At 38.7% G+C, this 27,487-nt stretch overlaps 2 protein-coding genes across 2 annotated transcripts in view; one reads left to right on the top strand and one right to left on the bottom strand.

Moving 5' to 3' along the window:
• Positions 1 to 1,003, bottom strand: part of TKTL2 (transketolase like 2) — a 33,488-nt gene extending 32,485 nt beyond the window's left edge. Inside the window, 1 exon segment of the mRNA XM_049770857.1 lies at positions 809 to 1,003. Within this exon segment, the coding sequence (XP_049626814.1) occupies positions 809 to 1,003 (195 nt within the window).
• Positions 914 to 27,275, top strand: TMA16 (translation machinery associated 16 homolog). The gene is made up of 7 exons (XM_049769486.1): positions 914 to 1,004; positions 7,408 to 7,520; positions 15,412 to 15,449; positions 18,010 to 18,094; positions 19,773 to 19,921; positions 25,403 to 25,445; positions 27,001 to 27,275. Exons 1-7 carry the CDS (start codon positions 1,002 to 1,004, stop codon positions 27,182 to 27,184), a joined length of 615 nt encoding a protein of 204 aa, XP_049625443.1. The 5' UTR covers positions 914 to 1,001; the 3' UTR covers positions 27,185 to 27,275.
• Positions 27,276 to 27,487: the final 212 nt, after the last annotated feature.

The raw sequence follows: 27,487 nt of genomic DNA, 5'->3' as shown, positions 1-27,487 counted from the left end.
TGTTTTAAATTAAAAAAATGCAACTAAAAAGTGGAAAAAGCAGAATATATGGTGTTGCAAGTATCTGTTGCCTTTGTATTATCTAGTCAGTGTCTGTCTGATACCTCACCAGTACCAAGGACGTCGGAGATAAGTAAAGGCAGAGAAACTATCGGGTATCCCAAGCCTGACGCAGAGTAGGCAATTGAATGAGACTACATGGTCTCCGGGATATTAACAAGTCTGGGTGAAATAAAGAAAGGAATCAGAAAAACTCGGCCAAAGGGACCTTCACAGGGGAGGAAACAAAGACTAGCTCAAAACAAAGACTAGCTAGTGCAAAGAATAGCTCAAGCGACTGGAAGAGAAGATATGGCCATTGGGGCACCAGCAAGGGGGCGGCACACTTGCAGATTTCAGGAGCCCCTGAAAGGCGTGACTGCCTGCCCAGGAGGAAGAGCTTTTTATCTGTAGAACTATGCACTAGATCCCCTAGATCTGGAGGCCGGTCAGCGATCGGGGCTCAAATTCCCTCTCTTCGGTGGCGCAAGCGGTAGGGCTTTTGCTTTGCACGCAGCTGATCTAGGACGGACTGGGTTAGATCCCAGGAGTCCCATAGGGTTCCCCAAGCCAGGAGCGATTTCTGAGCTCATAGCCAGGAGTAATCCCTGAGCGTCCCCGGGTGTGTGCCACCCCCCAAATAATTCCCTTTCTTGCACCACGTTAGGATCCAAGGTCTACAGAACTTGCTCAGCATCCCTCAAGGAAACGCAGCTAAGGCCCGCTGGGGGAGCGCTCATAAAATAGAAGCAGCAGGCGGGCCAAAAACCCGGCAGGTCTTGGTTTCCGGGGGAAGCTTTTCCCGGACGTGCCGCTTCCGCCTTTTCCACCCGGTCTTCGACTTCCGTGGGCCCACGTGGGTTTGGAACCCCCACTTGGTCCGGGAGAGTCGCGCCGGCTGCCGGTCTGCGGGGATTGCGGGGGAACGAGCTTGGAGGACGGCCCGGCCGAGCGGATGCACCATGGTGGGCGCCTCCCCGCCTCCTGACCTCGGAGGGTTCGGGGAAAAGTCCCCGATGAACCGCGGGTGGGAGAAGGCGCCGACTTGAACTTGACGGGCTTGCGCGGAGTGACCGTGCGGGGCCCGGGCGGGCTGCTGGCGGGGTCGGGGGTGGGGGACGTGTCCCTCCGGGTAGTGAAGCGTCGCTTCTCTATAAGGTCCCTTCCCGTCTTGCGGCCTCTCGCTTCCAACTTCTCCCCGATCGCGAGATCGTGTGTCTGTCCTGAACTGGATGGAATTGGGGTGTGCGGGGAGCAGGACTTGGGGTTCAGCTGACCCCTCGCACGCCGTGGCATCTCGAACGCGTGTAGAATGTGCGGGTCTCCTGGAGGTGGTGGCCTCTTTCCACTGGAATCTCTGGCGGAGGGGACTCAAGATCAGTAATGATCCTGATCTTGCTCCATTCTTGAGCAGGAGTTTCTAGAAGCTCCCGTCGTACTAATCCCGATTTGCAAGGACGTTGTGTTTTGTTTGTTTGTTTATTGGTTGGTTGGTTTGTTTTCATTTTCAGGAAAGTAGCAACACAAAACGCTGCAGTCCTCTATAATCTCAGAGTCAGATACTTTGACAGCAATAGTTTGGTCTTTGATTTCTCTTCTTTCAACCTACTCCCCTCCTATGCCTGTCACTTATAATTCTCATATTGATCTGGGTTGTGTTTATTTCATTCGCTTTTATTTTATTTTGGAGGGGTCACACCCGACTTTGCTCCAGGCTGGTGGTCCGGGGACTCTGTTATGCCAGAGATTGAAGCCCACACTGCAGAGCAAGCGAGCTGGACTAGCCCTGCAAGCCCTGTTCTTGTATATGGTACACACATGGGTGTAAATTCCATTTCTTTGCTAATCACTGTATTTTATGGTGTTAGATCTAAGGACAGCAAAATGTCGATCACCCCAGGGATTTTTGCGCATCATCTCTTGAATTCAACACCCATTGGAAAGAGTGGTTGAGGCTCTGCAGAGCTCTTGCTTTTCTTGCTCATTCCATCTGCACCACCAAAAAACTCGGGTAATTAATTAAACTGGCACTGAGGGCTTTTCCTTCAAGATCTTAGTAGCAGCTACTCCAAACTCTTCCAGAGGGAGGAAGGATATGTGTACTGAGAACCTGAAGGCCTCTGTATGCCTTCTGCCAAATTGTGGTTGGCAATTGTGATCTTGGCCTCAGATCTTGATCCTAACCTCAGTTGGGATGGTCATAGTGCCTGTTCTGTACTTAGTGTCATTTATGATATACTTAAGGAATAGTAATAAATACTATAGTTTTTAGTTAGTTCGTTTTAAAAACTGTATTGTCCTTGGGACCGAAGCTATAGTATATAGTGAGAAGAGAGTTTGCCTTTTGGTGGTTCAGTCCTCAGCATCGCATTGTTTCCCTAGCACTACCAGGAGTGATTGCTTAGCACATAACAAGTAGTAGTAAGTTTTGAGCACTGCTGGGTGTAGCCCAAAAATAAAATAAACAAAAAATATATTTGATTGTGAATCTGAACCTGGAGCTTCCAAATTCATGTTACATTTGATGTATAAGGATGCTGATGGGAATACTTTTGAATAAGCTTTTTAGAATTTTGTTTGTTTTTTTGGCTACACCTGGTGCCTTTCCGCTATATTAAGTGTGTTTGTTTTTCTTCCTGGTAGACTAGTAACCTAAAAAGTTGGGACGGACCAATATAACACAACGAGTAGGGCGTTTTTATGCCTTTCACAAGCTGACCCAGGTTCTCAGCATCCATATTGTTGTTGGAGCCTGCCTGGTGTGTTTTCTGAGCACAGAGCCAAGGTGCTGTCCTGTATGGCCCAACTCCCATAACCCCACAAAAAGCTATTAAAAAGTGCTTTTATTCCTCCTTACCTTGACATTGGCTTTTACTGACCACCTACACATCTTTCATGGCAGGGAATGTCATTTGCCCTTTTAATTGTGTGCTACAACTAACCAGCTTCATAAATCTTTTTCTCTCATATATTGAGTGATTGTTGATCTAAAGATGGTGTGAGTGTAAGGTGATAATATAATATTTGGGCACACGACGACATTTCATTTTCTTGTGTTTTGCTCTAGTGTACTTTGTTGACACTGCATTTACAATTGGAGGTCTGTACCAACCCTGGATCCACTTAACAGCTTTTCCAACAGATGATGGTTAATGTTTTAGCAGTGAACAAATTAGGTTTTGAGTCACACCTGGAAGTGCTCAGGGGTTACTCCTGACTCTGCTCAGAAATCGCCCCTGGCAGGCTCGGGGACCATATGGGATGCTGGGATTTAAACCACTGTCTTTTTGCATGCAAGGCAAACACCCTACTGCTGTGCTATCTCTTGCCAGGATCCTTGGAGAGCTCCCCCATCCCATTCTGGTCTCATCTCAGTACTCATCCTGTGTGAATAGACTTTTGGCAGTAACAACTGGAATGAAAACCTTGCCCAACTGGGACATCTTTTGTCCTCCCTCTGTTAGGGTTCCACACTGGCAGTACTCAGGAGCTCTCTTAACTTTGTGCTTGGGGAGAGGGGAGTGCTCAGGGTACTGTGTGGTTTGGGGATCCAAACCTGGGCCTCCCAAATGCAGAGCATATCAGTTCTTTGAATCATCTCTCTGGTCCCCAACTGGGGCATCTTCAAAGGCAAGCCTCTTAGAATAAAACCAAGTATAGTATGTGATAGTGGCATGCTTTCCTCTAGTCTAGTTCATGGAGATAGGGTTGCATGGATCCACTCAGGATGAAACCAGGATTAATATTTCATGAAGTTTAAAGTTGGAAGGACAATTGAAAATGGGAAGTTTTCATTTCCCCTAGGACTCTGATTGGCCATGGCCTCATGTAGCTCCTTAGAGAGTCTGGATTCTGAATTCTCAGATATAAACTAATAGCTCTCTTACTCATCTGTTTGCTTCAAGCTAGAGTATGTGCTACTGTTCTCTGAGCTACAAGTAGAAATTCATGCCCAGATCACAAAGTCCAATAAGATAGTGGTTTGTATCAGGTGCTCATTTTAGTGGAACCAAATGGGGATCAAAGATGTGTGCTTGTGTCACCTGGAGAGGGAACTGAAAAGGCACATGTGTGAACTTAACAATGAATGGATTCAGCACTACAGTAGCCTTTCAAGAATGGATGTAACAGGGCCAAATAAAGGTGGGTGAATGAGTTTCCCTAGAATTACCCAGGGTTTTCTTAATTTCTAAGGTGGAAGTCCCATCTGTGGAGGCCATAGAGAAAACTTAGGGCTCCATTATAGAGATGAAAGCAGGTAAAATGCAGCTTTGGTGATGGAGGAACTATAAAGAATTGTCAATCTTTGGAGTACTTTTTTTTTTTTAAAGAGACAAATCCAGAAGCTCATTAATGGTGGAAAAGTAAAGTATTCCTTCCCCCAAATAAAATTACTAACCAAAGAAGCCTCCCCCAAAAAGAGTTAATAGAATTTAACTAAAAAATACTAAATCAATAAAAGAATGACTAGTTCTTTAAAAAGATCAAGGAAATAAATCTATGACATGACTGTTTAAGGAATAGCAGCAAAATAAAACAACTTACTGTTTATAGTCATGTACTGACTGTCTGACATAAAAACCTCACTGGGAAATTAGATGGTTTCTTAGCAGTACAATCTCTTTTCTCTGCTTAGAAGTTAGGAGGTACTTATGAGGTGCAGGCAGGGGGTGTACCACTGATGTTAATCAGGGTGTACCCTGATGTTAATGCCTCAGACATGTCACTGAGAGAAGTGGGACAGGGAAGCAAGAAAGCCCCTGTAGACTGATAACTGAGCAATGGAAGTGCTCCTCACCTCTAGGATCATTCACATCAGCTTTGGGATTGCATGTTCTGCCCCCTTGGTGTTCCCCACACAGTTCATTTCTATATTTAAAGTTGCTCTTAATTATTTTCTTAAAAAATGAACTATTTTTGAGATAAATCCAGATATTAAAAAAATATAAAAAAAGACTCCCTGGAAAAGAGAATACCAAAAGTACACCAACTAGTGACTGTCAAGAGGTGGCAAATTCTGGATCCTCATGTGCTGTGGGAATATGAGCTGAACCATGGCTACAGGAATGTCTGGTCTTGGTTCCAAATATAAAACATGGGTAGCAATTCCACTCAGAGGTGTCTGCTGGAAACCACATAAGCCCCAGGTCAGGATAGCTCCAAGCAGACAAATGGTGGAGAGACCACAAATGATGTATCTGGCCCATCACACCTCGGGACATGCTGATACCTGTGTAGCATTGGTGAACCTCAGAAACATGCTCTGTTTCTGAAATAAGCCAGATAGGACACATCATGACAGGCAAATTTAGAGATGGATGCTGATCATGGTCTCCAGGTGTTAGATTATTGATCCTACCCTAATCAGTATTCATACTCTGTCCTAGGATGTGATCTAGTGATAGGATTACTGGATCCCTCCCTACTTGGTGTTCCTTCTCTACTCTAGGGTGTAGGTTCTTGCAAATAAAATCCTTGGTTTTAGAAAGGAAAGTGTTCATTCTTTCGTATTTCTTCACTAGGTTGTGTAGTGGGATTTTTGGCTTGAGTGTTGGAATTCCTGAACCTGGTTTTTCACCCTTTCACTACTTCTAGACCCACACCTCTCCAGGTCCTAGTTTTGGAGCCTGAGTTTCTGCTTATAATCAGGGTTATATGGAATAGGGAAAGATGGCCATCATTTTTATAAAAATGGGGTGATGTATGGGGCCAGAGTGAGTAGCACAGTGGGTAGGTAATGGTGTTTGCCTTGTATAAGGCTATGCAAGGTTTGGTCCCCAGCATCTCATATGGTCCCCCGAGTCTGTCAGCAGTGAATTCTGAGCCCAGAACCAGAAGTAATCCGTTAGCCTGGGTGTGGCCCTAAAACAGAATAAAAGGGGGGGGGGGGGTTGATGAAATGCTCTGGAATAAATAGTAAGAATGATTCTGTCACTGGATTTACTAAAATTACAAAGTTGTTTGCTTTAAAAGGGCAAATTATATGAATTATTGTTAAAAAAATGAAAATAAATGAAAATTAGATATGACTAGTTGAAAAGATTAAATGAATCGTGACCTGATAAACTGGGTCTGAATTTGAGTCGGGAAATAATTTGTCCCCCTTTGTTTATGTTAAATTTATTTGATGTGGCTTCTGTTATGCACCGTTGCTCATTTGCTATGAGCCCAACTTTGATTTTGACATATTGCCTACTGTTCAGTGTGCGATTTTTGCAGTTAAGTTCTATTTGGGTAAATGGAAAATAGATTTTATGCACATTTCTACTATCTGCATTCTCTGTACCTATTGTGAGCTGAATTCCTAGATTCCTTGCCTAGCATGGAAATAATTTTAAATATCGTGCTATGACCGTGACTGAAGAAAGTCAGAATTATTTAATATCTGGCTTATCTCATGATTCTTAGTGATTGTAGGTCATAACATATCAATTACTTTTATGCTATTATGGTTATTGTTATTGTTACTGTTTTGGGGGCTACATCCAGCAATACTCAGGGTTACTCTTGGCTCTGCTCAGGAATCACTTCTGGGAGTGTTCAGGGGTCTAGCTGTGGTTCTGGGAATACAAAGCAGTCAACTATTTCAACCCTGTATTATCTTTCTGGTCCTCTACATTACTACTTTTAAATTTGTGTTTTTAGTAGGACCAGAGTTGATAGTATGACAAGTAGGTTCATGCCTGACATGTGACTGACCTGGATTTAATCCCTAGTACCATACATGATCTGCTGAGGCTCATGATGTAAGCCCTGAGCATGGCTGGGTATGTTCTAAAATCCAAGAATTTCATTTTGAGGGTTGGAGAGGTTTTGTAGTGGGGTAGATGCTTTCTTTCAGTGGCCCTGTACATTGTCAAAAGTGACCCTTGAGCACTATAGATATGGCTTCAAAGCAAAAATAAAATAGTTTCGGGCCCGGATAGATAGCACAGCGGCGTTTGCCTTGCAAGCAGCCGATCCAGGACCGAAGGTGGTTGGTTCGAATCCCGGTGTCCCATATGGTCCCCCGTGCCTGCCAGGATCTATTTCTGAGCAGACAGCCAGGAGTAACCCCTGAGCAATGCCGCGTGTGGCCCAAAAACCAAAAACAAACAAACAAAAAATAGTTTCTAAAGAAAATTTTTAGCGGGGCCGGAGAGATAGCATGGAGTGCGTTTGCCTTGCATGCAGAAGGTCGGTGGTTTGAATTCCGGCATCCCATATGGTCCCCCGAGTCTGCTAGGAGTGATTTCTGAGCATAGACCCAGGCGTAACCCCTGAGTGTTGCCAGATGTGACCCAAAAACAAAAACAAAACAAAAAAAAAGAAAATTTTTGGCAATTATCACTTGGATTTCACTTTGCTGTATGTTTTCTTATATTTTAGCCTAAAATACCAAAGGGGAAAAGTGTCGGACGGGAGAAAAAAGTCATCCATCCATATAGTAGAAAAGCAGCTCAAATGACGAGAGAGGCCCACAAACAAGACAAAAAGGAAAAGTAAGTTTTCATTCGTTTTATTAAGCATTGTGAAATACCCTACCTTCCTACCATCAATACATTTTTGTTAAATGTATCTGAAGGGATTAACTTTTTTTTACAAAGTTTGCCTAGAACAGATACATACATTAATATAGATTTTTATGAATATAATAGAAAATTTAAAAGGATTCTGGGATGGAGAGTGATGGAGAGGTTCTGTTTCACATTGAAATCTTATCTGAGAGCATCTTTTAGAGAAGAAAAATTAGAAGAAAAAAGTAGAATTGTGTTTTGTGAGAAGTTAATACTTAATCTGTGTCATTTGCTATTTATGAGTCCGGAGTGAAATTGATACGGTAATTTGATTTAAAAATGTATAGATTAAAGATGGTGAGAATACAGTGGGTAGGGTACTTGCCTTGCAAGTGTATTTGATCCTTGGCATCCTATATGGTGGAATGATCATCCAATATGGAGTAAGATCTGAGCACTGCTGGTTGTGGCCCAGAAGACAAAAACAAACAATAAAAAGAATTAGATCATTTAGTGAATTGAAAATTGTGGGGGTGTTTTATTGGAGTAATAAAAAATAAATGTAGCACATGGAATACTGGAGGTCAACACTGTGAAGGAGGCGACTGTGCCTTCCCAATGGAGGCAGCTGCTCAGAGTGCGGGGCCATTCTAGGACTGGTAGCATCAGAGACATGAGAACCATGTCTGGATATGAGACACAAGGACATTGCATGTGTGGCTTTGTTGATGAGGGATTCTGAACAGGGTTTGGCCAAGGCTCATATAGCTCAATGTCATGCTGTGGACATTGATACAGGGCCTGAGAGATAGCACAGTGGTGGGGTGTTTTCCTTGCGTGCTGCTGACCCAGGAGGGACCCAGTTCGATTCCTGGTATCCCACATGGTCCCCTAGCCTGCTAAGAGTGATTTCTGAGTGCAGAGCCAGGAGTAACCCCTGAGTGCTGCTAGGTATGGCCCAGAAATCAGTCAATAAAGTTAAAAAAAAAAGAAATTGATACTGTATCCTTGATTTTCTTTTTTGTATTTGGATTATCACTTTCCTTCCTACTGAATTTTTTTTTTCGTTCTTTTTTTTTTGTTTTTTTGGGCCACATCTGGTGACACTCAGGAGTTACTCCTTGCAATGCACTCAGAAATCGCTTCTGGCTTGTGGGACCATCTGGGACACCAGGGATCGAACCACAGTTTATCCTAGGTTAGCTAAGTACAAGGCAAACACCCTACTGCTTGCTCCACTGTTTCGGTCCCGTACTGAATAATCTTGAGAGATACTGGAGCATTTTGTACTTCCATAGACCATAAATGTTAGTGAAAGAAAAAAATGAAAATTTTCTACTCTTTGCAACTAGTTTAGGAACTAATGTGTCCTATTTTAAGAAATAACAGACCAATGACAAATAATCAGTCTATAGATGACAATGTGATTTAAAAAAGTAGCTGTTCTTAAGCAAGAGCTTATCTTTTTTCATCCTAGTATAATTGTGGTCATGTTGGAACTGAAAAACTGAATTTTAGCTCCTTGGACTTGAATGATTGGCTTGCTGGCTCAGGACAAAGGCTGTCATAGGGACTGTTTCACCAAGTGTTGCACCAGGTCCATTTCCAACTTGCTGAGATAACTCAACTGAAAAGATTACAAATTTCATCTAGGTACTGGCAGGACAAATTATAGCTGTTGTTCCAAATACCATAAGAACAAAAATATTCTGTACAAGTTGTCTGTTCTGAAGGACAGATAGAAAGTTGAATCCCATTGAACCTGGAGGAAGGCCCATCGGTAAGGGGAAGAAACAAGATTCATATTAGAAATCAATGTTTAAACTATTGTAGGAACTTAAATAGAAATTTGTATTTCAAGAAGATGATTACTGGGGCCAGAGAGACAATCTAAGGGGTAAGACACTTTTTTTTTTTTTTTTTTTTTTTTTTGGTTTTTGGGCCACAACCTGTGACGCTCAGGGGTTACTCCTGGCTATGCGCTCAGAAGTTGGTCCTGGCAACATATGGGGACCATATGGGACACCGCCGTCCGTCCTAGGCTAGCGCAGGCAAGGCAGGCACCTTACCTCCAGCGCCACCGCCCGGCCCCAGGGGTAAGACACTTGATGTGAGGCCAACCCTCATTTCATCCCAACAAATATACTTGTTTTGATCACCATGGATCCTGATTTGAGCCTAGGCACCCTGAGCAGTGCTAGGAGTAAACCCTCAACATTACCAGGTATATTCTTAAAGCAGACACATAAACCAGCATATATAAGATATTTTCTTTGAGAAAGAAAATAGGTCTTGGGGATGTCCTTTTTCAGTTTAGAAATGCAAAGGTTCACACTTGATGTGTAGTCAGAAGCTCTGTGAGCAGAGAGATGATGGGAATGGGGCTGACTGGGGTGTGACCTATGCAGGCTGTTTCTCATTCCCAAAAACAGGGTAGAGATCTGCCTGGTGCTACTCACTTCAGTACTGCATTTCTGTTTGATGCAATGAAAGGAATTCTGTAAAGTAGGAATGTGTTAGTGTGAAGGTCTGCCTCTCCTCTCCTTTCAACACCCATTTCTTTACAGAGTGGTCATTTCCAATTGTCATTGTCATATGGTCCCTTCTCTGTTCTGAAAGCACACTGCTGCTATTTGTATTAAGTTTTAACCATGGACTGGTTGTTCTGGCCCTCGGCTCTATTTTCTTTGGATATTATACTATCTTTTTTTTTTTTTTAATATCCCACATAGGAGTACTATCATTCTATATCTATCCCTCTCCCTCTTACTTCTTTTGCTCAGCATATTACTCTTTATATCCATCTATCTATAAGCAAATTTCTTGACTTCATTTTTCCTAACAGCTGTGTATTAATTTCATTGTGTACACTCATCTGTTCTTGGGCAATTGTGTTGTTTCCAGGTTCTGGCTATTGTGAATAGTGCTGCAGTGAACATAGGAGCATAGAGGGCTTTTTGTATTGTTTCTGGTTCCCTAGGATATATTAATAGAAATGGTATTTCTGAACCATATAGAAGCTCAATTTCTAGTTTTTTGAAGAATAGCCACATTGTTTTCATTTTTTGTTTTTGTTTTTGGGCTACACCTGGTGACGCTCAGGGGTTACTTCTGGCTATGAACTCAGAAATCGCTCCTGGCTTGGGGGACCACATGGGACGCGGGGGGGATGGAACCATGGTTCATCCTAGTCTAGACTGGGCAAGGCAGATGCTTTACCGCTTGTGCCATCACTCCAGCTTCTCCACATTGTTTTTTATGAAGTCTGGGCTTTCGACATTTCTAGAAGCAGTGAATGAGAGTCCCTTCCTGTATCTGCACCAGCAGTTGCTATTTTTGTTCTTTGTCATGTGTGTTAGTCTCTGTGTGTGATATAATAATAGTTATATGATAACCATAATAATATATTAATAAAATACTAACAATATTTAACATATTATTAATATACCAATAATATTTAATATATTCATATGTTATTAATATATAGTTATACAATAACTATAATAGTTATAATAATATTAGTCTCTGTGTGTGATATAATAATGAAATATCACCTCATTATTGTTTTGATTTGCATCTTCCTGATAAATATATAGGGCATTTTTCATGTGCCTTTGGCCCTCTGTATTTCTTATTTGAGGAAGTTTTTGTCCTTTCTTGTTTTGTTCTCTTCTTGCCATTTTGGGGTGGGGTTAGATAATTTTTTCTAGCTAAGCTCTACCAGTGCCTTATTTTAATATCTTAGATATTAATCACTTATCAGATGGGATTGGGTGCATAGTTTTCCCATTCTGTGGGCAGCCTTTGTATTTTAGTCACTGTGTCTTTGAGGTACAGAAGCTTAGTTTAATATAGTCTCATTTGTTTATCTTTGCTTGCACTTACTTAGTAGTGTTTGCAGTCAGCTAAAGAGTTAAAAGACCCGGGCTGGTGAGGTGGTGCCAGAGGTAAGGTCTTTGCCTTGCAAGCACTAGCCAAGGAAGGACTGCAGTTCAATCCCCTGGCGTCCTATATGGTCCCCCCAAGCCAGGGACAAGTTCTGAGCGCTTAGCCAGGAGTAACCCCTGAGCATCAAACGGGTGTGGCCCGAAAAACCAAAAAAAAAAAAAAAGAGTTAAAAGACCTATACATAGAAGCTGATTCTGATTATCATGGAAACTGATTTTGATTGTTACAATTTTTGCTAATGTTTGCTGTGTAAATATATGCCCATCATTACTTTTTTGCCTTTTATTTTAATATGCTTTCTTTGTAAATAATTATGTCATTTAAACTTGAAAAAATGTAAACAGTAATAAGACTGTTTTATTACTTTTGTGTATCTTTTAAATTTCTTAGCAACTCTCAAAATCATAGCTAAGATTAAAACAGTATAGTTCTGGTAAATACCATTTTACTTGCAATAGTATGTGAAAATGTTCACAGTTGCTCTGTGGCTACATCTTTTCGATTACTTTGATTATCAAATAAATTGCATCTTTATACACTAAATATGTTTATACATCATAAACTAATAGGTAATATCAATTATTTTATGCAGTTATTTTGTAAATTAGAAGAAAACAGATGCTACATACGTTTATCCTGCCTTTATGTTTAATATATTTGTTTTCTTTTTTTTTCTGTGCTTACATTTTTGTTTTGGGACACATTTATCTGTGCTTGAGGTTTATTCGTGCTCTTTGCACAGGGATTGCTCAGATGGGATTCGGGGACTATAAGACACTTTACTTTGCAAGTGGCTGTTCCAGGGCTGATCTCCAGTACCACATATACCTGGAACCCCACCAAGAGTTATCTCTGAGCACAGACCCAGGAGTAAGTCCTGAGCACAGCTGGGAATGTCCCAAAACAATAAAACAACAATAAAAATTCTTGGTTCCTTAATCTTTGTTTAACACTTTGACTGTAATTTCTTGTCATCTGATTTGTATGGACTCTGAGAAATCCTGGCTAATCTTACTGATGATTCAGTATTTAATGAGCTGCTTTTCTTCTAATGGTTTCAAGATAATCAACTGTTTTTTTTGTAGTTTGACTTTGAAAAGCAGTGAATTTCACTACTTAAAGTTTGCACACAATTTCAAGATTAGTAAGAGGTGAGAGATTAAAAGTCTCTTGGTGGTGGAGAGATAATTTAGGCTCATAAGACCCTCCCTAACCACCTTCCTTAATAGCCCTTCTCAGATCTTTCTTATGAAAACAGCCAAGTGTGCTATGGCAGTCTATATTCCTACAAGTATGTTAGAGCTAGTTGTCTTTGGAGTTTTTTGAAAGTTTTTCCTTTTTATTTATGTATTTAAAATATTTACTTAAAATGTTTCTTTTGTTTATCCTTTTAATAATCCTTTATTTTTTTTTTAGATACATTAGCCCCATTAAAAAAGCTGCTAGGTCATTGCTGGTGATTTGTTTTGAAAAAACAGCCTGGGTGACATATTATTCTCAGAAAACTCTAAAATAGAATAAGAATAACCAATTCTGAGAAAAGAGATTCTCTGTATGTTACTTGTTTTGTCATATCAGAAAATTCTCTGGGATGGAGGTTTTTAGGATTTTGTGTGTTTAGGATGGTTCTACAACTTTCATAAATTGCCAGTTTATTGATTTTTAAGACTATTGCAAAGCTGGGCGCAGCTGCATAATTGAACTTGAAGCTGCATAATTACTGTTTTTACTTCCTTAGATAGATCCTTTCTCTTGAGTAAATACTTCCATACTGTTGAAAAGTTGGTTTGGGCAAATTTTGTTAATTTTCTCTTGATATTTTCTGGAGGATTATATTTTTGTAGGTCCTATTCTGTTCTGGAAATTGGTCTGCATTCTTTACTTGAACTATTCATAGAGAATTTTTTTTTGATATGGATCTTCCAAGTGGTGCTGAGGAAACCTTTGGGGGACTTCCTGATGATTCTCTCAGTGAGGGCCTAGGCTGAAGTGTTCTCTTCACACCCCCACCCCCAAGTAGTTTGGAGACCTTCAGTGCTGTACCCAGAGATGCTTAGGAAACAGTGCTGGGAATCTATCTGGGGCCAGTTGCATACAAAGATTGTGCTTGTGCCTGCCTCCTGTCCTATCACTCTGACCCAGAATTTTTTTCCTTGTATAAAAATGCAGAGAAGACCTTTATTTCATCTCGCTCATACTGTTTTCACTCTTCCTTCTCTGATAAGATAAGTTGGATAACTTGCCACCCTCTTTTGTAGTCTTGAGCATCCTCTGGAATCTGTTATAAAAACAACTGAAAAATTGCTTAAAATGAATTTCTAAGATGAAATACAATTCATTCTTATACTTTACAATCATTTACAAATTTTATTTTAATGCTACATACAAATTGATAAGCTGATAAAAATGATACTTTAATTTTTATATATTAATTTCTTGCAAAACACCTAAAGTCATATTAAAGGTAGTTATTTCAAAATGATTTGGCCCCAAGTTTTCTGGAATATTTGTGTCTTGATAGGCTAGTTCTTAGTTCTTAGTGGATTTTTGTTTGTTTGTGGATATTGATCTCTAAAAATATTAATTGTTGGGGCTGGGGCAATAGCCCAGTGGTAGAGCATTAGCTTTGCAAGCTGGAGACCCGGGATGAACCTGGGTTTGATTCCCAGTATCCTATATGTTTCCCCCGAGCCTGCCAGAGCCAGGAGTGCAGAGCCAGGAATAACCTCTGAGCACTGCCGGCTATGGCCCCCCCAAAGGTTAATTATATCTATGTTTTTATTGGTAATTTGTATGCCTTTGGTTTGATAAAAAATATATATATATAGTGAGTTGTCTTTTATTTAAGTAGTTTTGTTTTTATATTTGATATCTAATGATATCTTTTATATTCTGAATGTGAATATTCTGAATGAACATGCTCTGATACTGCATGTTTTGGTATCATATATCTCTGTTATTCTGTCTTCCATAGTGCTTTCATACTCATTTCTTGTTCTGTCAGCAACTTCCAGAGGCTGCGTAATGCCCATTTTGCAAATTAGAACATGAAAGTGAAAGTTTGTGGATCCCATGAACAAGTTCTTTCAACTTTGTCATTTTTAAGACTTTAATTCTTAAAAAGTGGAAGGTTAATCTTGTCTTCCTTGTTAGGACAGTAGGTTTTTGTTTTTGATTTTGCTTGGTTTGGTCTTTGGGTTTTGGTTTTTGGGCCACAAGCTCAGGTTGCTCCCGGTTCTGCACTCAGAAATTATCCCACGAAAGTTTGGGGGATCATATAGGATGCCAGGGATCAAACCAAGGTCAGCTGCATGCAAGGCAAATGCCCTACCTGCTGTACTACCGCTTTGGCCCCAGGAACAGTAGTTTTAAAAATTTTTATTCACTGGTAACTAGCAAGAAGCATAGCGGAAACTAGCTAGCCAGAGATTTCTTCTGTTGAATGATTGTTTATAGGGCATCAGTAGAAAGAATATATTACATAATTTTCTGAGAATAGATGCCATATTACTTCTAATTTCCAAATTTATGTAATCATTTTTTGCATTGATGTTCAATGCATTGATGTTTCAATGATGTTGAAAAGATCTAAAAAGACAGTAATTTATTTTGATCTTAGTGGTGACACTTTGTTTTCTAAAAGATCTTCATCAGTTTTACTGTATATTACAAGGACTCCTCAAATATTTGTAAATCAATCAAGCTTCCATTTGGTTTTCAAATTGATTTGGTTTAGGATTTCCTTTAGTCATTGAGAACTAAAGATGTTAAGAATAACATTCTAGTGATTAAAAAAGCACACTGTGTATTAACAGTTCATTTTATATGTATAAGAGAATCATCTTTGAATTAAGATTCTTCAGTTTTTGTGATAGATCTTTAAAAGTTGCTGGGAAATTTTCTAACACATACATATAATTTCTTCTAGGTTGAAAAATGAAAAGGCTTTGCGTCTCAATCTTATTGGTAAGTGAACTTTTTTACTTGAAATTCTGATGAGACTAACATGCTTTTCTGCCTTATGTCTATTTTCTTCCTATGCTTACTTATTTTTATTCTTCTCATGAAGTGTTATTCTTTATTCAGTTGCAAATTCTTTTTACTTTTACTAATTAAAGAATTAGTTTTAGGGATGGAGAGGTGGCACAGTGGGTAATATTCTTGCTTTGCTGGTGACTGGCCCAGGATTTGTTCTTAGCACTTCATATGGTTCCTGCAAGCACCACCAGGTATAGCCTCTGATCACTGCTGGGTGTTAATCGTAATGTTTCATTCATGCATACAATGTTCCAATATCACACCTTTCACCAGATGCCTTTAGTTTACTCTTTCTGCTCAGGCAAATTATCTTTACTAGACTCATTAAAACAAAATAGTATCCAGTAATTATGTTTTAAGAACCGTTACTGCTTTCTGTTTTTTCCAAACTGTTTGTTTACTTATAACATATACAGTATCATTTGCTGCCTAGAGAGGTAGTTTGAATTTTATGTTACTATCCAGTAGTTATGAATGACTATGGCCTAAGCATTTTGGAAATAAGTTCACATTTAATGAATGACATGGATGTATTCATATGTTCTCTGAATCTCAGTGTCATAATGTTTTTATTTTCATCAAATTTACTATATATACTCGAGTTTAAGCTGATTCAAGTATAAGCTGGACCCTTCTCCCCCTAATTTTACCCTAAAAACTGGGAAAACAGTGACTCGAGTATAAACTGAGGTGGAAAATGCAGCAGCCACTGCTAAATTTCAAAAATAAGGGGCTGGAGTGGTGGCGCTAGAGGTGAGGTGTCTGCCTTGCAAGCACTAGCCTAGGATGGACCACGGTTCGACCTCCACCCCCCCCCCCCCCCGGAGTTCCATATGGTCCCCCAAGCCAGGAGCGATTTCTGAGTGCATAGCCAGGAGTAACCCCTGAGCGTCAATGGATGTGGCTCAAAACAAACAAATAAACAAAAAACAAAAATAATTCAAAAATAAAAATATATAGCCAAAACAATTACAATAATTGAGGAATCAGTAGGTTAAATGTTTTTCAATATTTATAACTAAAGAAAAACTGTAAACTAGCAACTTTAAAGTGAAAGAAAACCATAGCTTAACAGGTAATCAAGCTAAATCACAAAGGTTAAATCCTTCAAAACTGAATTTTTCCTCCTCCTCATCTGAATGTCCAAACAGATTCAGCTTCAGCTGTATCTGATGTGAGGGTATCAGCATAGACATTGTCATCATCAGTAGTTCGCAGATATCATCATCACAGCTGTCGTCTCATACAAAGCGCAGAGTATTGTGGGTTAAATAGTTCAGTGGCATACAGTTCAATTCAGCCACCAACCTCTTCAGCTCAACCTCGACTTGTGGACTGAACTGAAGCACCGCCCCCTCCAGCAGACAGCAGACGACTACATTCATGCGCACAGAATCAAATAGCCTGTATGACCCAAGTATAAGCTGAGTTCGCAGTTTTCGCACGAATTTCTTGCCCCAAAAATTCGGCTTACACTTGGTATTTTAGTGACTATTGACAAGTTTGAGATTTCAAAATAGTAATCATTAGACTTACTAAAATTAAAGCACTTAAACCCTCTCATGCTTTATTGGATAATATGTAATATTTTTATACAGGTTATCAGTATTTGGGTTATTTTCTGATATATAATATTAAGAAATATGTAAAAGTGTTGAATTACTCACTGAAAGTGGTAAGATTTATTCATAGAGATGAAGTCTGATAGCTCTTTGATCATAAATCTCAGCATTCTTTCTTAATATATTGAAGGTCTTATAATTATTACAAAATTATGAACTTTGAGGTTCTAGAGTGGGGAGTTAATTTTTCATTTGAAAATAATCGTGTTAATACTAACCTCATAAGAAGATCCCAGAAATTACTTTTACCGCTTTTCTCATGAATAGAATTTCATTTTATGATTTTGAAAACATCTTTGAGGGAGCTCTTCAGCAATATTCCAAAGTGTTTCTGGCTAAGTGCTTATAGTCTACTTTTGGTTGTGCTTCAAATTTACGGCTCCCATATGCTTTAGCCATCTCTTTAACTTATCTTTCTTGTCCTGCTTTGGTGATTTCTCTTTTGTTTTTAAATACTTAGAACTTATTCTTTAAAGTATTTTTTTTTTCTTTTGAAAAAATTTTGCCTCAGTTAAGATATCTATACCCATCTCTTTCACTCTGTAAATTCCTCAAATTAAAGTGTAATTATTTAATTTCTGGTAGGCTGACTTAATTAGGTTCACACCTATACTGGCTTTATATTTAAAATTGAAATAAATTTTGGTACAGCTGTTTTAAACACTGATATTGGAAATTAGAAATGTTGTACTGGTGAAGGGGTGGTATATTCTTTTAATGACTGAACCCCATCTATAAACATGCTTGTAATCATGATGCTTAAATAAAGATACTATTTTTTTTTTTTAAATAAAAGAATGAATACCCACCTTTTTGCTTCTGTGGTACTTTTTGGTGTTGAACTCATTTGCTACTTGTTGTTATAGGTGAAAAACTTCAGTGGTTTCAAAATCATCTGGATCCTCACAAAGCAGGATATTCAAAGAAAGATGCCTGTGAATTAATTGAAAGGTAAAACCTTGAGTATGTTAGAAGCCAGGGGTCAGAAAAGGAACTCTGTTCAAGAGTTGTGTTCTGTTCTCCTTTTATAGAAGAGAAAATGGGCTTTGCTCTCTAAAGGGCTTTCCATTTATGATATAGCCAAACCACTTTGGTAGGTTCATAACCTTTGTGAGCCCAAGAGTAGTAGTGAATCTAGTTTCTCGGGATAAAGAAAGGCTTCCTGGAGAAATCTCATCAAAGCTGACACTGGAAGAAAAGATGAAGCAGATAGAGAAAGATGCTTTGAAGAGCCTTCAAGCAGAGAGAACAATAATCAAAAGCTCCAGAGGTGAAACTAACATTATGTGCCAGAGAGTTATTGGGTGGCTGAGATGGGGAAGCATTTAAGCAGTGCTCAGGTCACTTCTGGCTCTGTTTAGGAGTCACTACTTGGCAGGGCTGGAGATAGAAGCAGGGTTGGCCACATGCAAAGCAAATGCCTTATCCCAAAATTGTCTCTCCATCCTCTCTGCCAGACATCTAATATGGCCAGAAAAATAGACTGAAGGGAATTGTTACAGCTATAATTAGGGGCAGTAAGCTTATGAAAGAACCTCAACTGTCAGGTTAAAAGTTTAGATTGTATCTAGGACAATTGGAGCCCTTGAAGTCTTTTATAGTAAGCATTGTATGTGATCAGACTTATTCTTTCTAAGGTTATAATACAAGCAGTGAACAGAGATCATGGCTTCGACCAAGAGTATTTTGAGAGGCTGGTGAAACTATCAGGCAAGAAATGATGATAGTTTTCTCCTTGGTTGGTGCCAGTGTCTGGAGAGAAGAAATCAGTTTCAGAGATACAAAGATTATATCTTTAATGAAAACTTAGACATGGAACACAAGGGAGAGTACAAAAAGACAAGACTTCCCATTCTTTTGTGCAGCTGCATAAAAGATCATGCTATTTCCTGTGAGCTAGGAGTGGGTTGGGTGGGAGTTTGAGAGGCATGTGGGTAAAGGGGATTATGAGTTCATTTTTTTTGTTGTTGCTACTTTTTTTTTTTGATGTGTGGTTGTAGGGATCAAACTCATTGACAACACATGCAAGGCAAGTGCTCTACTTCTGAGCTGCTTTTCAAGTTCACAGGTTTTAGTACAATAAGACTGAAGCCTCTACAACTAGGCATCTTAACATCTTAAACTTATTTTATTGGTTAAGGCATCTTAAACTAATACATTAAGTAAGACACCTCTACAATTAAGCATATTAAACTTTTTCCACTTGTGACCGTTTTTGTTGTAGGAATTTTTACATGACCTTAGTGTATAAAATACAAACACAAATCAAACATTTTCTTAAAATGAATCACAATCAAATTTAAAATGTCCCTGACATTTAATGTGACCCAAGGTTATTACCCAACAGTTTAACATGTTGAATTCAGTGTGTACCATTTGTGGATCATACTTGGATGTGGCTTAGCACAAATGGTAGCACATGGCCTCAGCACTTAAGGAGAATGAATCTGGGTTTTATAGATTCTGGTTTGTTCACTGAAATTTGGAAATGATTGAGTTGTCCAACATACATTGCAGTATGAGAACTTGATTCAGAGAAGAAGAAAACTGAAGGATGAGAGAAGGGTGGGGATTGTGTTTTCAATGAAATATTATGCATACAGTTTCAGATCATTTTCTTCTTTGTCAGGTATTTGAATCGCTTTGGCAGCGAACTGGAGCAGATTGAATTACATAACAGCATCAAAGACAGGCAGGGCCGCCGGCACTGCTCCCGGGAGACCGTCATCAAGCAGACGATGGAGCGGGAGCGGCAGCAGTTTGAAGGCTATGGCCTTGGTTGGTGGACGTGATTTTCTATTGTGATCTGTCTTACTCTTCCTAAATTACATAGTCATGTCAGATTTGTAATTCAGAAGTTCAGTTTTACTTAGTAATTTTGATTTTCTTACGTTGAATACATGAGGTAATTTTTGAATATTTTCTTATTTTCCTAATCTCTCAGTTTTCCCTAAATATCTCTGTTGTGACAGTGACACTTTCTTCTTTCCTCTGGCATCTACCTGTTTTCTTTGTTATAGTTACTGTTTGCCCTTCTCTGACTGCAACTCTTTCTAAAGGATCTTGTTCCTCTTATCTTTTACTTTTGGTTTTTTGGCCACACCCGACAGTGCTCAAGGATTACTTCTGGCTCTGTGCTCAGAAATCTCTTCTGGCATGTCAGGGGACCAGATGGGATGCTGGGAATAGAACCCGGGTCCGTCCGAGGCAAATGCCTTGCTGCTGTACTGGCTCCTCCTCTTATCTTTTTTATTATTTTTAATTGCTTTTATTATATTTTCTTGGGCCACACTCAGCAGTGCTCAACTCTTACTCCTGACTTTGTGTTCAGTCAGGGATCACTTCGGGCATGTTTTGGGGGATCATATTGTGGCTCTAGGGGTCTGAACCAAGATAAACTGTGTGTAAGACAAATGCCTTAATTTTTGTATTGCATCTTTGAACCTTGATTTTGTAATTCTTGCAGTACTAACCTCTGCTCATCATATTTGAAAAGCAATAGAATGGGACTTTTTTCAGCATCTTAGTATTTTTTTAGTGTGTAAATATATGTTATTATTTGAGCAGGAATGCTTGCTGCCTTATGAAAGAAAGTTAAGAAAAGTGAATAATTAAGGCTTGAAAGTTCAAAGTGATGGTAAAGCCCAAGAGTACTGGCTTACAGAGGGTCTTCATTGACTTATTGTCAGTATTTAAGAAGTCTGGTGACACCATATGGGAAAGGTGAACTTCTAGCTTCTCTTAAAAATATCAGATGGTTCTTTAATTAATAAAAAATATATTAAAAACAAAATACCGGTTTGGGGGCTGGAGAGAGTACAGTGGGCAGGATACTTGTTTTACACATGGCAGCTTTCCATCTCCATCACCCAATTTGGTCCCCTGTGCTTGCCATGATTCTCCTTGAACATGGAGCCAGGAGTAATCAATATTTAAATTAATCTGGGAGTGTTCCCAAAACAAACAATCAGTTGGCCTAGTGGTCAGAGAACATGAAAACTATGCCAGCTCTTTGATTTATAAGTGAGTATATATCCTCAAGTTTGCCATAACCAGGAACTTTTGTTCACTACTCTGCCTTCTCTGATTTCTATAGGTAATTTATGTTAAGTGGATTGCTTAATTTAATAGGATAATAAAAGTTTAAATTTTAATACTTAGATGAAATTATCAAATCCTACAGGGAATATAGCCCTTGCTAATTGTATGGTGAACCCCAGCAATTGACAGGACATTACTTATCTGGGCCCATGCTACCTGTAGGAATTCCTCTTAGATCTTACCTTGACCAGAGCCAGTGCTGTGATTGGAGCTTTAACCCCTAGCAACAGGCATCAATAAGCTTTGTAAAAAAACAAGATCTATTACTCAGAAGTCACTACACTCAGCCTGCCTGTAGACTATATAACAAGATCCTGGGTAGAGATACTGAGGGACTGGAGCCCTTTAGCTGGCTTTATTTAGTCCTGTGGTTTCTAGGACTTAAAGAGTTCACTCTTTTGGCATACTTGGGACATAATAGCACAAATTAGGGGCTGGAGAGCAGGGAAAAAAAATGCTCAGGTGCTCGGTTACCTAGGTTACCTTGAGCTTTCTAAAAGGGTAACTTCTGGGTGCTTGGTAGCCTGGTGTCTTATTTAGCTGGCTTGCCAGTAGCTATATCATACAGTTAGTACATGTGTATTCAGAAAGCTAGTTTTGAAAGGAGTGCACCAGTAATCAAAGGCTTAATGTCAGGTACTTAAAGTATAATCAGAAAACATGTGGCAGGCATTTGCACTGCAGTAGTGTTCCAAGCACTGAAGTGGATGGCAGGTCCTCTTCATCATTCCTTTGATGTGTTTTTTAATTTGAAAACGACAGTGAATAGCTTTAGAACTACATAAATCTGAATTTAAGACTTTACAGCTTATTGTATAAACAGGCAAATTACCTCAATAGGGCTTTGTTTTTCTTCTCCATTTTAAAAGACAGAGATAAATAGAGTACCTCTTCCCCCAGGTTGTTTAAAAGTTAAATAAGATTTTGTTTATCAACATGCAAGACTAGTACCTAATAGAGGAGATCAAGGGAAAGTTTTTAGAAAGTTTTGTGTTCTTTTCATCTCAGTAATTATCTCCTAAGATTGTACAATATGCTTATGAATGTAGTCTCCACTGGTTTTCCATTTTCTTTGCTACCCATTTTAATTAGATAGTCTCCACAACTCGACTCCAAGTATTAGTTTCTGGAAGATTTGCTATACATGATCATTTTATTTGCTTTTTATTCTCACACTTTTATTTGTCATTGAAGATACTGTATTTATATTGTCTGTTCCTGCTCTGAATCCTTCTCATCTTTACAAACTCATTATTATCCCAGGCTCCTGTCTCCAGATCTCTTCTCTCATGTTTATATCAATTCTTGAGGTGCTTTTATTTAATTTATGGTTTTAAAAGTCTTCTTTTTTTTTTTTTTTTGTGGTTTTTGGGTCACACCCGGCAGCGCTCAGGGGTTATTTCTGGCTCCAGGCTCAGAAATTGCTCCTGGCAGGCACGGGGGACCATATGGGATGCCGGGATTTGAACCGATGACCTCCTGCATGAAAGGCAAACGCCTTACCTCCATGCTATCTCTCCGGCCCCTTTAAAAGTCTTCTTAATGCTAATAACTTCCAAATTTTTTATTGTTAACCCTGACTTATCACCAAAATGTTATACTTATATCACCAAACTTGGATTTCTTAAAATCTGTTCTTGAATGCCTACATGCGGTTGAAACTTGAAATGGCCCAAACCCAAATTCTACTTTTTACCAGAAACTTGCTCCTCCTATAAAATTCATATTTTTGTCAGGACCATCACCATTTACTAGTTGGTTAGATCAAAAGCTCTGAAATTACATTTACATGTCATATCCAGCTTATCAGTAATGTATATTTATTTATTTATTTATTTATTTATTTATTTATTTATTTATTTATTTATTTTTTGGTTTTTGGGCCACACCCGGCGGTGCTCAGGGGTTACTCCTGGCTGTCTGCTCAAAAATAGCTCCTGGCAGGCACGGGGGGGCCATATGGGACACCGGGATTCGAACCAACCACCTTTGGTCCTGGATCGGCTGCTTGCAAGGCAAATGCCGCTGTGCTATCTCTCCGGGCCCAAGTAATGTATATTTAGAACCTAGTTACTTTCACTGTTATTGCCAACTACTCCTGATTAAAGCTACCATCATCACATTGATACCATTCTAATAGACTCCCATTTGACTTCTGAGTTTGCTCTTTTAATCTGAGGTGTAGCAAACATGTAGTCACTAGATACATAGTAATTAGTAGCATATACACAATCAAGCAATTGTTGGTCATAGGGCCAGTACTGGAATTCAGATCTAGTGTTCTAACCATGCCATTGTGTTTATTTTAGATTTCACTTTTGAACTGGGGAAGGAAGGCTTATAAACACTTTTTAACAATTCACAAACATCTAGAATTCTTTGAAAAAAGTCACCAAATCCTTTTGCTAAAGTTTAGATAAGACAAGAAAGTAATAATACTCTAGCTCTGCACTCATTCATTCCCTGTGCTCTCCTTCATCTATATGGTATGTCTGATTTATTTGATTACTTAAAAAATAAACAGCAATGAAAAACAAGCAGAAACAAGCCTTTTGTATTTTCCATCCTTGTTGCAGTGACTTGGGGCTTGGGGGTACACTCATGCCTAGCTGTGTTGCTTGCACATTTTTAAGTGGTATTGGGGTAGGAGTATTGGATATCTGACCGTTTACATACTCAGCTGCATTGATCACTGATGTTTGCACTCTTTAGTATTGGTGATTGTACATGTGCTTAATTACTAGCATTCACTTTTTGTGAGACACAAAGGTGAAGGCTGTGGTGCTGGACATAAGTCACTATGACATGTGTTTGCCAATGGGTCACACTTCCTGACCTTAATGATTGCATACACCCCTACTAGAAACTGGAGGTTGCAGGCAGAAAAGCTTCCAGCCTTAAACAGAAGAGCTGCCAAGATTGTTCTCAAGAACAATTCTTGTTGGTGGTCTGCCAACCAGACCACCAAGAGACGGTGCTAAGATTTGGTTTTGTAATTTATTTTTATTTTTAGATATTTATTTGAAACAACATAATTAAAATACCACTGATAGGATTTCATGCATATAGCCTTTCAGCACTACACCCTCTGTATGAATATCTTCTTTCCATCATCATCTCCTCTCACTCCAGTCTTCCTTGGGCCCCCCCCCCCCCCCCCGCCAAGTCCCCTGTATTTTTGCTTTTGCTTTTATTTATTTTTTAAATTTGTATTCGGTGTGTTTATTTTTGTTTGTTTGTTTTTTGGGCCACACCCGGTGATGCTCAGGTTACTCCTGGCTATGCACTCAGAAATCGCTCCTGGCTTGGGGGTACCATATGGGATGCCTGAAAATTGAACCGCGGATTTTCCTAGGCTAGCGCTTGCAAGGCAACCTTACCGCTAGTGCCACTGCTCCGGCCCTTGGTGTTTGTTTTTAAGATCCAGATCTCTATACTGTTTTTTTCTGAAACTATTGCAGATGTCAGCCTATAGTTGGGTCAATCGTTTTTATTGGGATGGGAGGCTCTTACTTTTCTTATTAATCAGTTATTAGATTTTAATATTTTGCTGCTTGACAAGATTTTTTTCAATGGTATTTAGTTTTTTGTTTTTTTGGATTTTTTGGTATTTAGTTTTTGAAATAAATGTCTTTTATGTTTTACCAAGAAATAATATTTATGCATATTTGTCATCAACTTTGCCTGATATTTACCAGTTTTGGTTTGCAGTAAAGGATAAGATTTGAGTTGTTAATATTTGTGTTTTATGCATTCTGTGTTCTGTTTTATTAATAGCATTCTTCTTAAATCATTTTTTTGTTGTTACTTATGTTTTGGACCATACCTGGCAATGAGAAAGCTTATTCCTGATTTTGTATTAAGGAATTACTCTTGGTGATGTTTGGAAGATTGTATAGAATGCCAGGAACTGAAACTGTGTCAGCCCCATGCAAGGAAAATTCCCAATCTATTGTTTTCTCTCCAGCCCTTAAGTCATATTCTTAGTCTAAGCTCTTTAATTTATAGAATTTATCTTTTATAGTATTATAGCAGTATTTCAAATTTTGTTTTATTTGGAGCCTTTTAAAACTTATTATGTATCTTAGTTTATAAAGAAATTATAAAATGTTATAATTTATGAAATATCTAATGAATGTAATTCTTTTTTTTCTCCAGAGATTCCAGATATTATTAATGCAGAAAATCTTAAAATTTTTAGGTGAGTCACTTTCTTTTTATTTTTCAAAAGCAGCTTATAAATGTGTGAGGCATAAAAAAAAATCCTTCTCTTTTGAGTCTAGCCCTTAAGCTAAAAGAAACTGGTCAGAGAGAAACTATGGGAATTTTGGTGATTCGTAATGTTCCTCTTAAACTCATTCCATACTTCTCTGGTTTGCTATTCATTTCTTTTTTATCTCTTGTTTTCTAAAAGTTTCCTTCATTTCATCTTGGAATTTCTTTGATCTTTTCTGTTTATTATGTTTTTAATTTTATCTATTTTATTATGTTTTTCATATCATCGACTATACTTTTCATTTCTGTTGTTTCTAATTCTATTTTTGTCATTTCCACTCTCATTCTTTCTTATTTTTTGTTGACTACCTGTACCATCATTTCTGAATTTATTAAACATCCTTACTATGGTATATCAAAGACATTGAGAATTTACAGAGCTGATTGGTGCTGGTTGAGCCTTCTGTGTTACTGTTTTTACTAACTGAACTTGTTAGGCTTCTAAATGTTTTCCTCATTGTGTTTCTGTGCTTTTGCTGTCTACTTTGACAGCAAAGTAGTTTTAGTAGTTTGCCCACCTGAGAGTCTAGAAGGACTTCGGATTTTTTTTTTCCTTTGTCTTTTTGTCTTTTTTTCTTTTGAGTGACAGGAAACATAACTGTGAGCACTGTGACATTGGATAAGCCGAGTTCAGGAGATGTAGATGTAGAGGTGGTCCATGAAAAATGGTGGTCAGTTGTGGAGACTCTACTTTTTACCATTATATTTTTAACTAATAATCAAGTATATAAATATGATCTTTCTGTTTGTATGTTTTTTGTTTTGGGGCCACACCTGGCTGCACTCAGGAGTTAACCTGGCTCTGTACTCAGAAATTGCTCCTGGCAGGCTTGGGAGAACATATGGGATGCCGAGGATCAAATCTGGATCCATCCCTGGTCTGCCAAGTGCAAGGCAAAAGTCCTACCGCTGTGCTATTGCTCTGCCCCAATCTTTATTTTTTTAACCAATGTATATTTTCTATCCCAAGGAAAGCCAAAATGAGAAGAAATGAATATACTGTTAGACTGCTTGTCAGAGTTTTGTTTTCCAAATAGTCTTCATTGCTTCTTGAACTGCTAAACAGAATGTTTACTGTTTTGCCTATAAACATACTACTAGTTGAAATTATTGAAATTTAACTGTGGTTAAATTTGGTTCTAAATAAAATCACCAAGTATTAAAATTAAAATGGGCTGAAGAAATAATGTAGAAGATTCTTGCCTTGCATGTGAATGATCCACATTTGATTCCCCAGCAGGCACCTTTGCTGTAGTTTTTACAAAGTTTTCAATTTTGGAAATTGATCTACAATTCCAACTATTGTAGTTTAATGATAAAATGCAATAAATAAGGAAAAAGAAAACTTAAATTCCTGGGATTTTACTCCTTCAATGCACTGCATCTGCTCTTAGTTTACCAACTCATACTTTTCATGTTTCATAAACTTTCTCTTTTCTCACTTCACCCCTTCCAACCTTCCTATTCTTTCTTTTGTCTAGAGAATGGGATTTTGATCTGAAGAAATTACCAAACATTAAAATGAGAAAAATCTGTGCTAATGATGCAGTTCGTAAGAAGTGCAAGAAGAAAACTGTTACTACACCTGCAGACAAAGAATTAGGGGAATTGAAACTAGAAGATGAATTGAGTGACTCAGATGAGGAAATGACAGCAGTGGATTAATTGTCTTTACTTGAGATGAAATAATTTGAGGGCTTCAAATTCAATTTCAAAACTTGAAATTGACTGGTAAATGTCTAGATTCTAGAATTTTCTTTTTTTTTGTTTTGTTTTGTTTTTTGGTTTTGTTTTTTTTGGGTCACACCTGGCAGTGCTCAGGGGTTACTCCTGGCTGTCTGCTCAAAAATAGCTCCTGGCAGGCACGGGGGACCATATGGGACACCGGGATTCGAACCAACCACCTTTGGTCCTGGTTCGGCTGCTTGCAAGGCAAACGCCGCTGTGCTATCTCTTTTTAACTTCGGC

This window comes from Suncus etruscus, chromosome 3, assembly GCF_024139225.1.
Source record: "Suncus etruscus isolate mSunEtr1 chromosome 3, mSunEtr1.pri.cur, whole genome shotgun sequence".
Lineage (NCBI taxonomy): Eukaryota > Metazoa > Chordata > Mammalia > Eulipotyphla > Soricidae > Suncus > Suncus etruscus.
The sequence above is the reverse complement of the archived record's forward strand: the minus strand, read 5'-3'. Positions and strand labels throughout refer to the sequence as shown.

Bases quoted from the DNA above. Each gene is read 5' to 3' on its own strand.
- TMA16 (XM_049769486.1), top strand. The intron at 19,922-25,402 runs GTTGGTGGACGT...TTTTTTCTCCAG, and splicing joins GTTTGAAGGCTATGGCCTTG to AGATTCCAGATATTATTAAT. The intron at 25,446-27,000 runs GTGAGTCACTTT...TCTTTTGTCTAG, and splicing joins GAAAATCTTAAAATTTTTAG to AGAATGGGATTTTGATCTGA.